Source organism: Hyla sarda (assembly GCF_029499605.1).
Source record: "Hyla sarda isolate aHylSar1 chromosome 1 unlocalized genomic scaffold, aHylSar1.hap1 SUPER_1_unloc_3, whole genome shotgun sequence".
Lineage (NCBI taxonomy): Eukaryota > Metazoa > Chordata > Amphibia > Anura > Hylidae > Hyla > Hyla sarda.
The window spans coordinates 751,974-764,280 of record NW_026607589.1 but is presented as its reverse complement, the minus strand read 5'-3'; the positions used below and the strand labels follow the sequence as shown (position 1 = coordinate 764,280).

Sequence of the window (12,307 nt, the reverse complement as noted above, 5' to 3'; positions counted from 1 at the left end):
ATGCTGATGTCAGCTTTGACTTTAGCATCTAAGTGGTTAATATCCAGAGCCATAGATTGCTCAGTGTCAACTATTAGCAGCGGCCCATAGCTGAAGAATGCGGCCAAGATCCACCAGGTATAGAGGGGGCCCGAGTCCCGGACCCTCCCCATACACCCTTAATGGCCCCATGAGGTAAATAAACATAATGGGTCACTGAAGGGTTAAACTTTTCATATATTCATAGTTATATCTTGTCCAGAATATTACACAATGGAACAATCTCATCCTACCTTGTGTTCAGTCTCAAACCCAATGATCACTGTGTAGAGGTCAGAACACGGGGCCACCAGAATTTTCACAACAGGGCCCATAATAACTGATTTCTCCTGAGGTGTCCGGCTGCTTTGGAATCATGGTGCACACAGAACCGAGGTAGCCTGAGTATTTTAGGCATAAAACCCCCATCACTAGGCTTCTCGGGAGGAGCAGAGCTTAGAGCGGTGAGAATGGGGCCCCCAACAGGCAGGGGACAGTACTACATATAGTGGCTATAATACGGTCAGCAGGTATGACTGGTATGAGACAGGGCATCACCTTTAGGTTATGTTCACACCGCAGAATGTCTGCACGGAATTCAGCAGGAATATTCCACACAGATTTTAGTATATGTGCTGTCGAGGCGACTTCTATAAGATTCTGCTGCACTGTGCACACGACGGAAAGTCCAGATAGACTTGTCTATTCTTCCTGCAGATTCCGATAGGAAATGTATAACAGTCTATGAGACGCAGCATTTCTGAGCCGTCCTATCGGCCATCGGATCATTTAAATCTGCGGAATGTCGCCCGTGTTTTCTGGGTGTTCATTCCGCACATTTTCAGCCATTTGAACCCGGCCTTAGTGTTCTTAGTGCCAAGAAGAAAGGAGACACATAATAAAATGGGGAGAAGAAGAAGAGAGCCCACCTAGCCTGTCCTAGAGGTAAACATTTGGCCGCAGGGAGGTAAATGAAGTGTTTGTGATCCATAAGAATTAGAATAGGTCCGGTAGTACCCACAGACAAGTGCGGCCACTCCTTGAGGGACAAATGATGGCCACTGAGGAAAGTTTCCTGGTAAGAAAGCTATAAGGATAAAATGGTCTCTCTGGGGTAGGAAGGTGAGACACCTATTCTGTCTCAGACGCATCGTATGAACGGGAAAGCTGGGTTGTGGTGACCCAGGATGGGAGCTGTGGTGACGGCAGCTTTCAGGGTGGAAAACTTTTGTGACCTTCGTGGAATTCACATTTCTCCAGTTTGTAATACAGAACAATCTCTCACAACGTAGCAATGCAGCTAAAGATTACAGCGCCGGAACTCTGCATATACTACACGGATGTGAGTAAGTGACCCCTCTTTGTAAAGCTGTTTACCCCACTATAACCCCGTATATTGGCTTTAGTGTGGAGAACAAGGGGTCAGATTCTCTATAAGTTACTTTTGGATAAGACTGTAATGTGATTGAGGCCCCTGCGATTGATACAGGGTCTCAACTCACCAATCCCAGGGGCCCCAACTCACCACTCCCAGGGGCCTCAACTCACCAATCCCAGGGGCCTCAACTCACCAATCCCAGGGGCCCCAACTCACCAATCCCAGGGGCCTCAACTCACCAATCCCAGGGGCCTCAACTCACCAATCCCAGGGGCCTCAACTCACCAATCCCAGGGGCACCAACTCACCAATCCCAGGGGCCCCAACTCACCAATCCCAGGGGCCTCAACTCACCAATCCCAGGGGCCTCACCTCCCCAATCCCAGGGGCCTCAACTCCCCAATCCCAGGGGCCTCAACTCCCCAATCCCAGGGGCCTCAACTCCCCAATCCCAGGGGCCTCAACTCACCAATCCCAGGTGCCTCAACTCACCAATCCCAGGGGCCTCAACTCACCAATCCCAGGGGCCTCAACTCACCAATCCCAGGGGCCTCAACTCACCAATCCCAGGGGCCTCAACTCACCAATCCCAGGGGCCTCAACTCACCAATCCCAGGGGCCTCAATTAGATTTTGGATGAACCCCTGGGACAGTCCATCTGTAACATACTCCTCTATGGTTTGGTTCTCTGCCACAAACAGAGGGTAGACTCGGCCCTTTGGGGGTATAGCACCTGGTTGAGGCTCAATGGTACAATCATGGGGTCTGTGGGGAGGTAGTGCCCCCCCGCCTACATCTTATCAAACACATTGCGGTACTCCTGGTATACTTTAGGAAGGAAGATCTTTGTCGTGTACAATTATACGACAGACCGAGGAGATACAAACCAACCAAACCGATCTATATACACAGGTAGAAGCAAACTGAGGGGACCAAGACAAACCTCAGCTGTGACCCAGTCCAAACGGGGATTATGTCTCTGGAAACAAAGAGAACCGAGCACAACAGGATAAAGCCGAGAGATAATCACCTGGAACTAGAGGGTCTCCTGGTAAAGTGCCCCCAACACCACAGACAAGGGAACTGTCTCATGGATAAGGTGAGGGGGCTGTAAGGGTCTTCTATAAATCCCTTCCATGGCCAGTGGACCCAAAGCTGGAGTGGGATAGAGTTTTTGGCTACAAACACATCATCAAAATACCCATCAGCACTGGAGACCACGAGGACCTGCGTGACCACCGATGAAATATACCATGATAGGATAATCCTAATCATAGCTTTGTCTTTGTGGAACTCTGGGGATGAAGAAAGACCACCCAATATCTGTCCCTAGCAGGACCCCAAGTGTTTCCTCACCAGGTTTGGCATGATCCGAGCAAAGGGCCACAATAAAGACACATCCCCTCCCCCTAATATATTCCTTCTCCTCCACGGAAAGGGGGGTGGTCCTGAGCTGCATTGGTTTCACCGTTTCAGATGATCCAGGAGGCCACAATCTCATCTTGTATAATATCGGAGAGTCCACGAGAGAACGTGTCCACCAGCGCTTCCTTATCCCAGCACACTTCTGCTGCTACAATACACAACTCTATTGAATTCTTGGCCACAGTTCTCGTCCCCTGTTACATGGACATGAGCTGCTCTGCCGCAGAGGGAGAACGGACAGGGAGATGAAATGTCTCTGTAGTCGTAGATAATACGTTTATCAGTCTCCAAAGAGGATTCCCCCGGGATAGAGCGTTATCAGTAAGGAGGGAGATCAGGAATCCTTGTATTCCAACTGAATAAAGGAATATACAGCAGAAAAGACTGACAGGACACAGGGCTTAAAGGGGTACTCTTTTTAACCCCTTAATGACGCCGCGATACCGCATCATATCGCGTCGGTCCCGGCGCTCATCAACGGCCGGGACCCGTGGCTAATACCACACATCGCCGATCGCGGCGATGTGCGGTATTAACCCTTTAGAACGGCGGTCAAAGCTGACCGCCGCTTCTAAAGTGAAAGTGAAAGTGACCCGGCTGCTCAGTCGGGCTGTTCGGGACCGCCGTGGTCAAATCGCGGCGTCCCGAACAGCTGACAGGACACCGGGAGGGCCCTTACCTGCCTCCCCGGTGTCCGATCGGTGAATGACTGCTCCGTGCCCGAGATCCAGGCAGGAGCAGTCAAGCGCCGATAACACTGATCACAGGCGTGTTAATACACGCCTGTGATCTGTGTAGAAGATCAGTGTGTGCAGTGTTATAGGTCCCTATGGGATAACAATGATCAGTGTGTGCAGTGTTATAGGTCCCTATGGGACCTATAACAGTGCAAAAAAAATTTAAAAAAAAGTGTTAATAAAGGTCATTTAACCCCTTCCCTAATAAAAGTTTGAATCACCCCCCTTTTCCCATAAAAAAAATAAAACAGTGTAAAAATTAAATAAAAATAAACATATGTGGTATCGCCGCGTGCGTAAATGTCCGAACTATAAAAATATATCATTAATTAAACCGCACGGTCAATGGCGTACGCGCAAAAAAATTTCCAAAGTCCAAAAAAGCTTATTTTGGTCACTTTTTATACCATTAAAAAATGAATAAAAAGTGATCAAAAAGTCCGATCAAAACAAAAATCATACCGATAAAAATTTCAGATCACGGCGCAAAAAATGAGCCCTCATACCGCCCTGTACGTGGAAAAATAAAAAAGTTATAGGGGTCATAAGATGACATTTTTAAACGTATAAATTTTCCTGCATGTAGTGATGATTTTTTTCAGAAGTGCGACAAAATCACCTATATAAGTAGGGGATCATTATAATCGTATGGACCTACAGAATAATGATAAGGTGTCATTTTTACCGAAATATGTACTGCGTAGAAACAGAAGCCCCCAAAAGTTACAAAATGGCGTTTTTTCTTCGATTTTGTCGCACAATGATTTTTTTTTCCGTTTCGCCGTATATTTTTGGGTAAAATGACTAATGTCACTGCAAAGTAGAATTGGCGACGCAAAAAAATAAGCCATAATATGGATTTTTAGGTGGAAAATTGAAAGGGTTATGATTTTTAAAAGGTAAGGAGGAAAAAACGAAAGTGCAAAAATGGAAAATCCCTGAGCCCTTAAAGAAGATATCCCATGCAGCAAAGAAAAAAATAAATACCTAGCCATTCCATAGTATATTCACCTACCACCTCTCTGACATGTTTGTGATTTTTTTTCCGGCCCCCATTCACTGGCTATTCAGCTCATAAATTCCAGTTACTTCCTGGTTATGGTGGCTATGCCTGTGATCTCAAAGACTACATTTCCCTGCATGCACTGCTCACATTTCCTGCTCTCAGCTGTCTGAGCAGAGAGCTTGTTACCACCCCTAACTCAGTGCTGCTCAGCCAATCACTGCAGAACAGAGGGAGGACAGTGTGAATATTCATCAGATGGGAGGGGCTAAGGCCGAGCACAGGGAGCTCTCTGCAGCACAGGGGTTTTCTGGGTAATTGTCACGTCACGGCCCCTGGATGCTGCTAATAACAGTCTGAATAGGGGGTCGCAAGTCATGAAAACCTGGAACAGCTGAATTTCCTGTCAGACAGAAGAATGCAGATAAAGCTTGTTTCTAAGCAGCATTGGTAATGGAAGTGATTTACAAACCTGTATAACTTTACCTTCAGCACTAAAAGCTGAACAATTGTTTATTGTGAGACTTGTCCTTTAAGGGGTTAAGCAACTGATGCTAGAAAGTTATTCAGAATTGTAAACTACTTCTATTTAAAAATCTTAATCCTTCCAGTACTTATCAGCTGCTGTATGCTCCTGAGGAAGTTGTGTAGTTCTTTTGTGTCTGACCACAGTGCTCTCTGCTGAAACCTCTGTACATGTCAGGAACTGTCCAGAGTAGGAAAAAAATCTCCATAGCGAACCTATCCTACTCTGGACAGGTTCTGACATGAACAGAGGTGGCAGCAGAGAGCAGTGTGGTCAGACTGAAAAGAACTACACAACTTTCTCTGCAGCATACAGCAGCTGATTAGTATCGGAAGTAGGGATCGACCGATTATCGGTATGGCCGATATTATCGGCCGCTAATCACGATTTTGGGCATTATCGGTATCGGCAATTACCTTGCCGATAATGCCACGCCCCCACCGCGACCGCCCCCCCGAACCGCAGCACCGCGTCGCACCCCCCACCGCACCGCCCCCATTGCCTCCCCCATCCCCGGTTTTATAATTACCTGTTCCCAGAGCCCACGCTACTTCTTGCTCCTGCTGCGTCCTGTGTTACACTATGCGCAATGACGAGTGATGTGACTCAGTGTGCACAGTGACAGTTCAGGAGGACGCCATCGGAGCCAGATGTGGAGTGGACCCCGGGAACAGGTAATTATATAATTATAAAACCGGAGATGGGGGAGGCAATGGTGTCGGTGCGGTGCGGGGGGTTGGTCGCGGTGCGGCGGGTAAGGGGGGGGGGGGGGGGGGGTGGCGGGGGGGGTGTGGTGGCGGCGGTCGCGGTGGTGGGGGGAGCGGTGGCGCTGATAGGTCTCAGGACCCCCGGACAGGCAGGGGGAGAGAAGCGGGTGGCGGCGGCGGTCTGTGGCACCGCAAAAGCCACTGCAGTGCATTGATTTAAAGCGCCCGCTTTAAATCAATGATCTACAGAGGAGTTGCGGGGGGATAAATAGCCGATAACTTATACCGGAATATCGGTATAAGTTATCGGCTATCGGCCCTAACCTCCACCGATTATCAGTATCGGCCCTAATAAAAACGATATCGGTCGATCCCTAATCGGAAGGCTAAAGATTTTTAAATAGAAGTAATTTAACTTTCTAGCATCAGTTGCTTAAAAAAAATAGTTTTCCATCGGAATACCCCTTTAAAAAAATTCCATTAAAAACTATTAAAGTCGGTGACTAAGCAGAATCTGTGACTGTTCTCTGCATTTCATGGTTACTACTCACCTGGGCGGTTACCTGTAGGAATGTCCTCCATATACTGCTCATCACCGCTCACATCTGTTTCTTTTTTTTCCCTTAAATCTCTAATATTATAGATCAGATCGTTCCCTATAGGAATGTCCTCCTTATACTGCTCACTGCTGCTTATATCTGTCTTTTCTTCTTCCTTCATGTCTGTACCGTTAATATAGATGAGATCTTTCTCTGTAGGAATGTTCTCCTTATACTGCTCATCACCGCTCACATCTGTCTCTGGAGCATTAATATTGTTTGGATCTTCTCCCTGATTCATAAGATGTGAAAGAAATATTGTAAAAGTCATCAGACAGTAGGAGAAGTCATGTGGGATGTTATAGATGAGCAGGAGATGAGGAGTCATGGAGGGTGAGGGGACTGACCACAAGAGCTTCACAGCCCTTCTACAGATCATAGGGAATATCTCCATCTACCTGATCATCCTGTGGAAGAAGAGGACGGGGACACCTCTCTGGTGCTGTTCTCCTATTGGCTCTGACTGTAGGGAACACATACAGAGACTGAATTCATTCTTTACATACAAATAATGAGAGGACGTGTGTATATAGTCATGTCTATTACCTGGTGATGTGAGGGGCTGCTGATCCTCCATCATGACCTGATCCTTGTACTGATCCTTGTGTCCTTCTACATACTCCCACTCCTCCATGGAGAAATAGACCGCCACGTCCTGACACCTTATAGGAACCTGACACATAATGATACAGTCATCACCCCGACCCCTCCAGTGGTGTTACTGTATAATGTCCCAGCATTCCCAGCAGTGTCACCTCTCCAGTCATCGCCCGACCCCTCCATTACTGTATAATGTCCAAGCATTCCCAGCAGTGTCACCTCTCCAGTCATCACCAGACCCCTCCATTACTGTATAATGTCCCAGCAGTGTCACCTCTCCAGTCATCAGACCCCTCCATTACTGTATAATGTCCCAGCAGTGTCACCTCTCCAGTCATCACCAGACCCCTCCATTACTGTATAATGTCCCAGCAGTGTCACCTCTCCAGTCATCACCAGACCCCTCCATTACTGTATAATGTCCCAGCAGTGTCACCTCTCTAGTCATCACCAGACCCCTCCATTACTGTATAATGTCCCAGCAGGGTCACCTCTCCAGTCATCACCAGACCCCTCCATTACTGTATAATGTCCCAGCAGTGTCACCTCTCCAGTCATCACCAGACCCCTCCATTACTGTATAATGTCCAGCAGTGTCACCTCTCCAGTCATCACCAGACCCCTCCATTACTGTATAATGTCCCAGCAGTGTCACCTCTCCAGTCATCACCAGACCCCTCCATTACTGTATAATGTCCCAGCAGTGTCACCTCTCCAGTCATCACCAGACCCCTCCATTACTGTATAATGTCCCAGCAGTGTCACCTCTCCAGTCATCACCAGACCCCCCCATTACTGTATAATGTCCCAGCAGTGTCACCTCTCCAGTCATCACCAGACCCCTCCATTACTGTATAATGTCCCAGCAGTGTCACCTCTCCAGTCATCACCAGACCCCTCCATTACTGTATAATGTTCCAGCAGTGTCACCTCTCCAGTCATCACCAGACCCCCCCATTACTGTATAATGTCCCAGCAGTGTCACCTCTCCAGTCATCACCAGACCCCTCCATTACTGTATAATGTCCCAGCAGTGTCACCTCTTCAGTCATCACCAGACCCCTCCATTACTGTATAATATCCCAGCAGTGTCACCTCTCCAGTCATCACCAGACCCCTCCATTACTGTATAATGTCCCAGCAGTGTCACCTCTCCAGTCATCCCCAGACCCCTCCATTACTGTATAATGTCCCAGCAGTGTCACCTCTCCAGTCATCACCAGACCCCTCCATTACTGTATAATGTCCCAGCAGTGTCACCTCTCCAGTCATCACCAGACCCCTCCATTACTGTATAATGTCCCAGCAGTGTCACCTCTCCAGTCATCACCAGACCCCTCCATTACTGTATAATGTCCCAGCAGTGTCACCTCTCCAGTCATCACCAGACCCCTCCATTACTGTATAATGTCCCAGCAGTGTCACCTCTCCAGGCATCACCAGACCCCTCCATTTCTGTATAATGTCCCAGCATTTCCAGCAGTGTCACCTCTCCAGTCATCACCAGACCCCTCCATTACTGTATAATGTCCCAGCAGTGTCACCTCTCCAGCCATCACCGGACCCCTCCATTACTGTATAATGTCCCAGCAGGGTCACCTCTCCAGTCATCACCAGACCCCTCCATTACTGTATAATGTCCCAGCAGGGTCACCTCTCCAGTCAGCAGCTCCATCATCTTGTTGATGAGTTCTAGGATCTTCTGTTCATCCATTTCCTCATGTATCAGGGAGTGAGGTGGGGGCCCCGGGATTGGGCTCAGGGTTCTTCCCCATCCTTCACACACAGGGGCCCGACAGCGCCCACTAGAGGACTTCTTCACTACTGTGTAATCCTGTGTATGGAGAGACAGATTAATATCACTACATACATTCCCAGAATCCCTCACCTCTCTAGTCATATCCATCTGTTATTACATAGATAAGAATGAGGTCATGTGACATCACTCCCAGAATCCCTCACCTCTCCAGTCATATCCATCTGTTATTACATAGATAAGAATGAGGTCATGTGACATCACTCCCAGAATCCCTCACCTCTCCAGTCATATCCATCTGCTATTACATAGATAAGAATGAGGTCATGTGACATCACTCCCAGAATCCCTCACCTCTCCGGTCATATCCATCTGTTATTATCGATAAGAATGAGTTCATGTGACATCACTCCCAGAATCCCTCACCTCTCCAGTCATATCCATCTGTTATTACATAGATAAGAATGAGGTCATGTGACATCACTCCCAGAATCCCTCACCTCTCCAGTCATATCCATCTGTTATTACATAGATAAGAATGAGGTCATGTGACATCACTCCCAGAATCCCTCACCTCTCCAGTCATATCCATCTGTTATTACATAGATAACAATGAGGTCATGTGACATCACTCCCAGAATCCCTCACCTCTCCAGGCATATCCATCTGTTATTACATAGATAAGAATGAGGTCATGTGACATCACTCCCAGAATCCCTCACCTCTCCAGTCATATCCATCTGTTGTTACATAGATAAGAATGAGGTCATGTGACATCACTCCCAGAATCCCTCACCTCTCCAGTCATATCCATCTGTTATTACATAGATAAGAATGAGGTTGTGTGACATCACTCCCAGAATCCCTCACCTCTCCAGTCATATCCATCTGTTAATATCGATAAGAATGAAGTCATGTGACATCACTCCCAGAATCCCTCACCTCTCCAGTCATATCCATCTGTTATTACATAGATAAGAATGAGCTCATGTGACATCACTCCCAGAATCCCTCACCTCTCCAGTCATATCCATCTGTTATTACATAGATAAGAATGAGGTCATGTGACATCACTCCCAGAATCCCTCACCTCTCCAGTCATATCCATCTGTTATTACATAGATAAGAATGAGGTCATGTGACATCACTCCCAGAATCCCTCACCTCTCCAGTCATATCCATCTGTTATTACATAGATAAGAATGAGGTCATGTGACATCACTCCCAGAATCCCTCACCTCTCCAGTAAGCTGGAAGAGTATCTGTAGGGTGAGGTTTATGATCCTGTCGGCCATCTTGTTCCTGTCTCTCTCCATGGTTGATGGGTCATCCAGGAGAATTCTCTTATATAGAAGATATCAGCAGAGGATCCTGGATTGGAGAAACCTGACGGGAAGAAGAGGAGACGATGAGAAACCGCACCAGATTCTATGGAGAAATAAAATCCATTTCCTGGAGATAATCTGGGGAAACATCTGAGGAGACATTATAGTCACAATGATTTCGGATGAGTTCTCCTCTATGATGACGTCCTCGGAAATTTACCAGAAAATCTTTCAGAATCTTTGGCGGCAAAGAATCAAATACTGAAGAACAAACACCGAGAACACGAAAAGAAAGACAAGAAGGTAAACGAAAAGAAAAGAGAAGGAAAAGGGAGGATAGAGGGTGAAGGGAAACAAGGGGGAGGAGCATAAGGCGGGAATGGACGACCAATCACATGACCCAGCAATATAGCAGAGAACACGCTGGAGGACACAACAGGACGGCGACTCCACAGGATCCTGGAATCACATCCACGGGGGCCACGTCTGGTAGAATCTATCATGAGACTCATGGATGGCGACTAATCTATCACCTTGGACACCAGAGCCGGAGGAGATGGGAAGATTTATAGGATGTGGGAGATGAAGGGTTAATGTATCATTTTACTATATTTTATCTATAGATCAATGTCTGTCCCCTCCCCCAGAGAGAGAAGATGTCTGGGGGCGGAGTCACCTTTATAGGGGTTCATTGTGTCACCTCACAGCCACACCCCTCGTGATGTCACAGCCACACCCCTCGTGATGTCACAGCCACACCCCCTAAATGTCACAGCCACACCCCCTCATAATGTCACAGCCACACCCCCTCATGATGTCACAGCCACACACCCTTGTGATGTCACAGCCACACCCCTCGTGACATCACAGCCACACCCCCTCATGACGTCACAGCCACAACCCCTCGTGATGTCACAGCCACACACCCTCGTGATGTCACAGCCACACCCCCTCCTTTCATGTCTATGGGAGGGGGCGTGTCGGCAGAGCCTGGATCCACAGAGTAGTCGGCCCAGTTCTCCATAAACCTCCTTCTACAAGATGGCGGCGGCCGGGGAGACATGTGGACACCGCGGGGAGAGAACCAGAAGGAGAAGAAGAACCTGACATATTAGAGGTAAAGACATAACAGGAATAGGGCCACAAGGACAGGAGGGCGGGGCTTCTAGCTGGGGGCCAACTGGGCGGAGATATAGGAAATGAGTAAAGATGGCGGAATAACACAAACAGCAGCAGAAACAAGACAATATATTAACCCTTCTCTCACCAGGAGCAAAGATAAAATAATATTAAAGTAATAAACACAAAAATACATAAAAATAATCCCCAAAGGAGAAATCACAGGATGAGGGGATCGGCCTCTATATAGGGGAGGGGGTGCGATTAACCCTTGTAAGGTTTTATTGTCAGTACAATGCATGGGTCATACCAGTGTGCGGGGGAGGAATATGCCATCTGTGCTGCTGGAGGGACGTAAGAGAATCCTGACAGGGAGAGAACACACACACCTGTATCTGTAGAGGAGCCGTGTACTTACAGGACCTGCGATGATGTCACCATCATGTGATCAGTCACATGGAGGAGGAGGAGTCACATGATCTGGGGCTGCTGCTCTAGGCTCATCTGCTCAGTGTATGCAGGACTCTACTGTCACATGACCATTATCACAGGTCCTTCAACTACAATCTCTTCTATCCTGCACTGCTGAGCTCCGCCCACTCCTGTCACATGATCCTTCCCACAGGTCCTTTAGCCACAGTCACATCTATACTGCTTACTTTGCCCCCAAATGTACTGGTCACATGATTGTGACATCACAGGTCCTACACCTCCTGCATGTAGCAGATACAGAGCAGGTCCTGGTGGGGCAATCACTGCTGTTGTGTTGTGTGTGGAGATTTCTCAGAGCAGCAGCCCCTGATCATGTGACTCCTCCTCCATGTGACTGATCACATGACGGTGACATCATCGCAGGTCCTGTAAGCACACGGCTCCTCTACAGATACAGGTATGTGTGTGCGGTCACCATCAGATCAGGATTATTGGGGATGTTCATCATTAACCCTTAAGGACACGATGTATATTTACATTCTGTGCCCCATATGGGACTTTGAGGTGAGCTCAGGAGCTATAAGCAGCCAGGACTCACCAGTAATGACGCTCATCGCCATTAACCCTTTAGATTCCATGATCAAAGTCGATTGCAGGATCTAAAATGTGTAAAATGCAGTTG

At 47.7% G+C, this 12,307-nt stretch overlaps 1 protein-coding gene and 1 pseudogene across 1 annotated transcript in view; one reads left to right on the top strand and one right to left on the bottom strand.

Moving 5' to 3' along the window:
• LOC130298175 (oocyte zinc finger protein XlCOF7.1-like) overlaps positions 1–6,853 on the bottom strand; it is a 45,440-nt gene extending 38,587 nt beyond the window's left edge. Inside the window, exons 1-2 of the mRNA XM_056551086.1 lie at positions 6,792–6,853; positions 6,346–6,625 (exon numbers count right to left, since the gene is read on the bottom strand). Of these exons, the coding sequence (XP_056407061.1) occupies positions 6,346–6,514 (169 nt within the window). The 5' untranslated portion in view covers positions 6,515–6,625; positions 6,792–6,853. The remainder of the gene's footprint in view (positions 1–6,345; positions 6,626–6,791) is intronic.
• A 4,765-nt stretch (positions 6,854–11,618) lies between these two features.
• The window catches only part of LOC130298174 (oocyte zinc finger protein XlCOF7.1-like), a 43,519-nt pseudogene continuing 42,830 nt past the window's right edge, over positions 11,619–12,307 (top strand).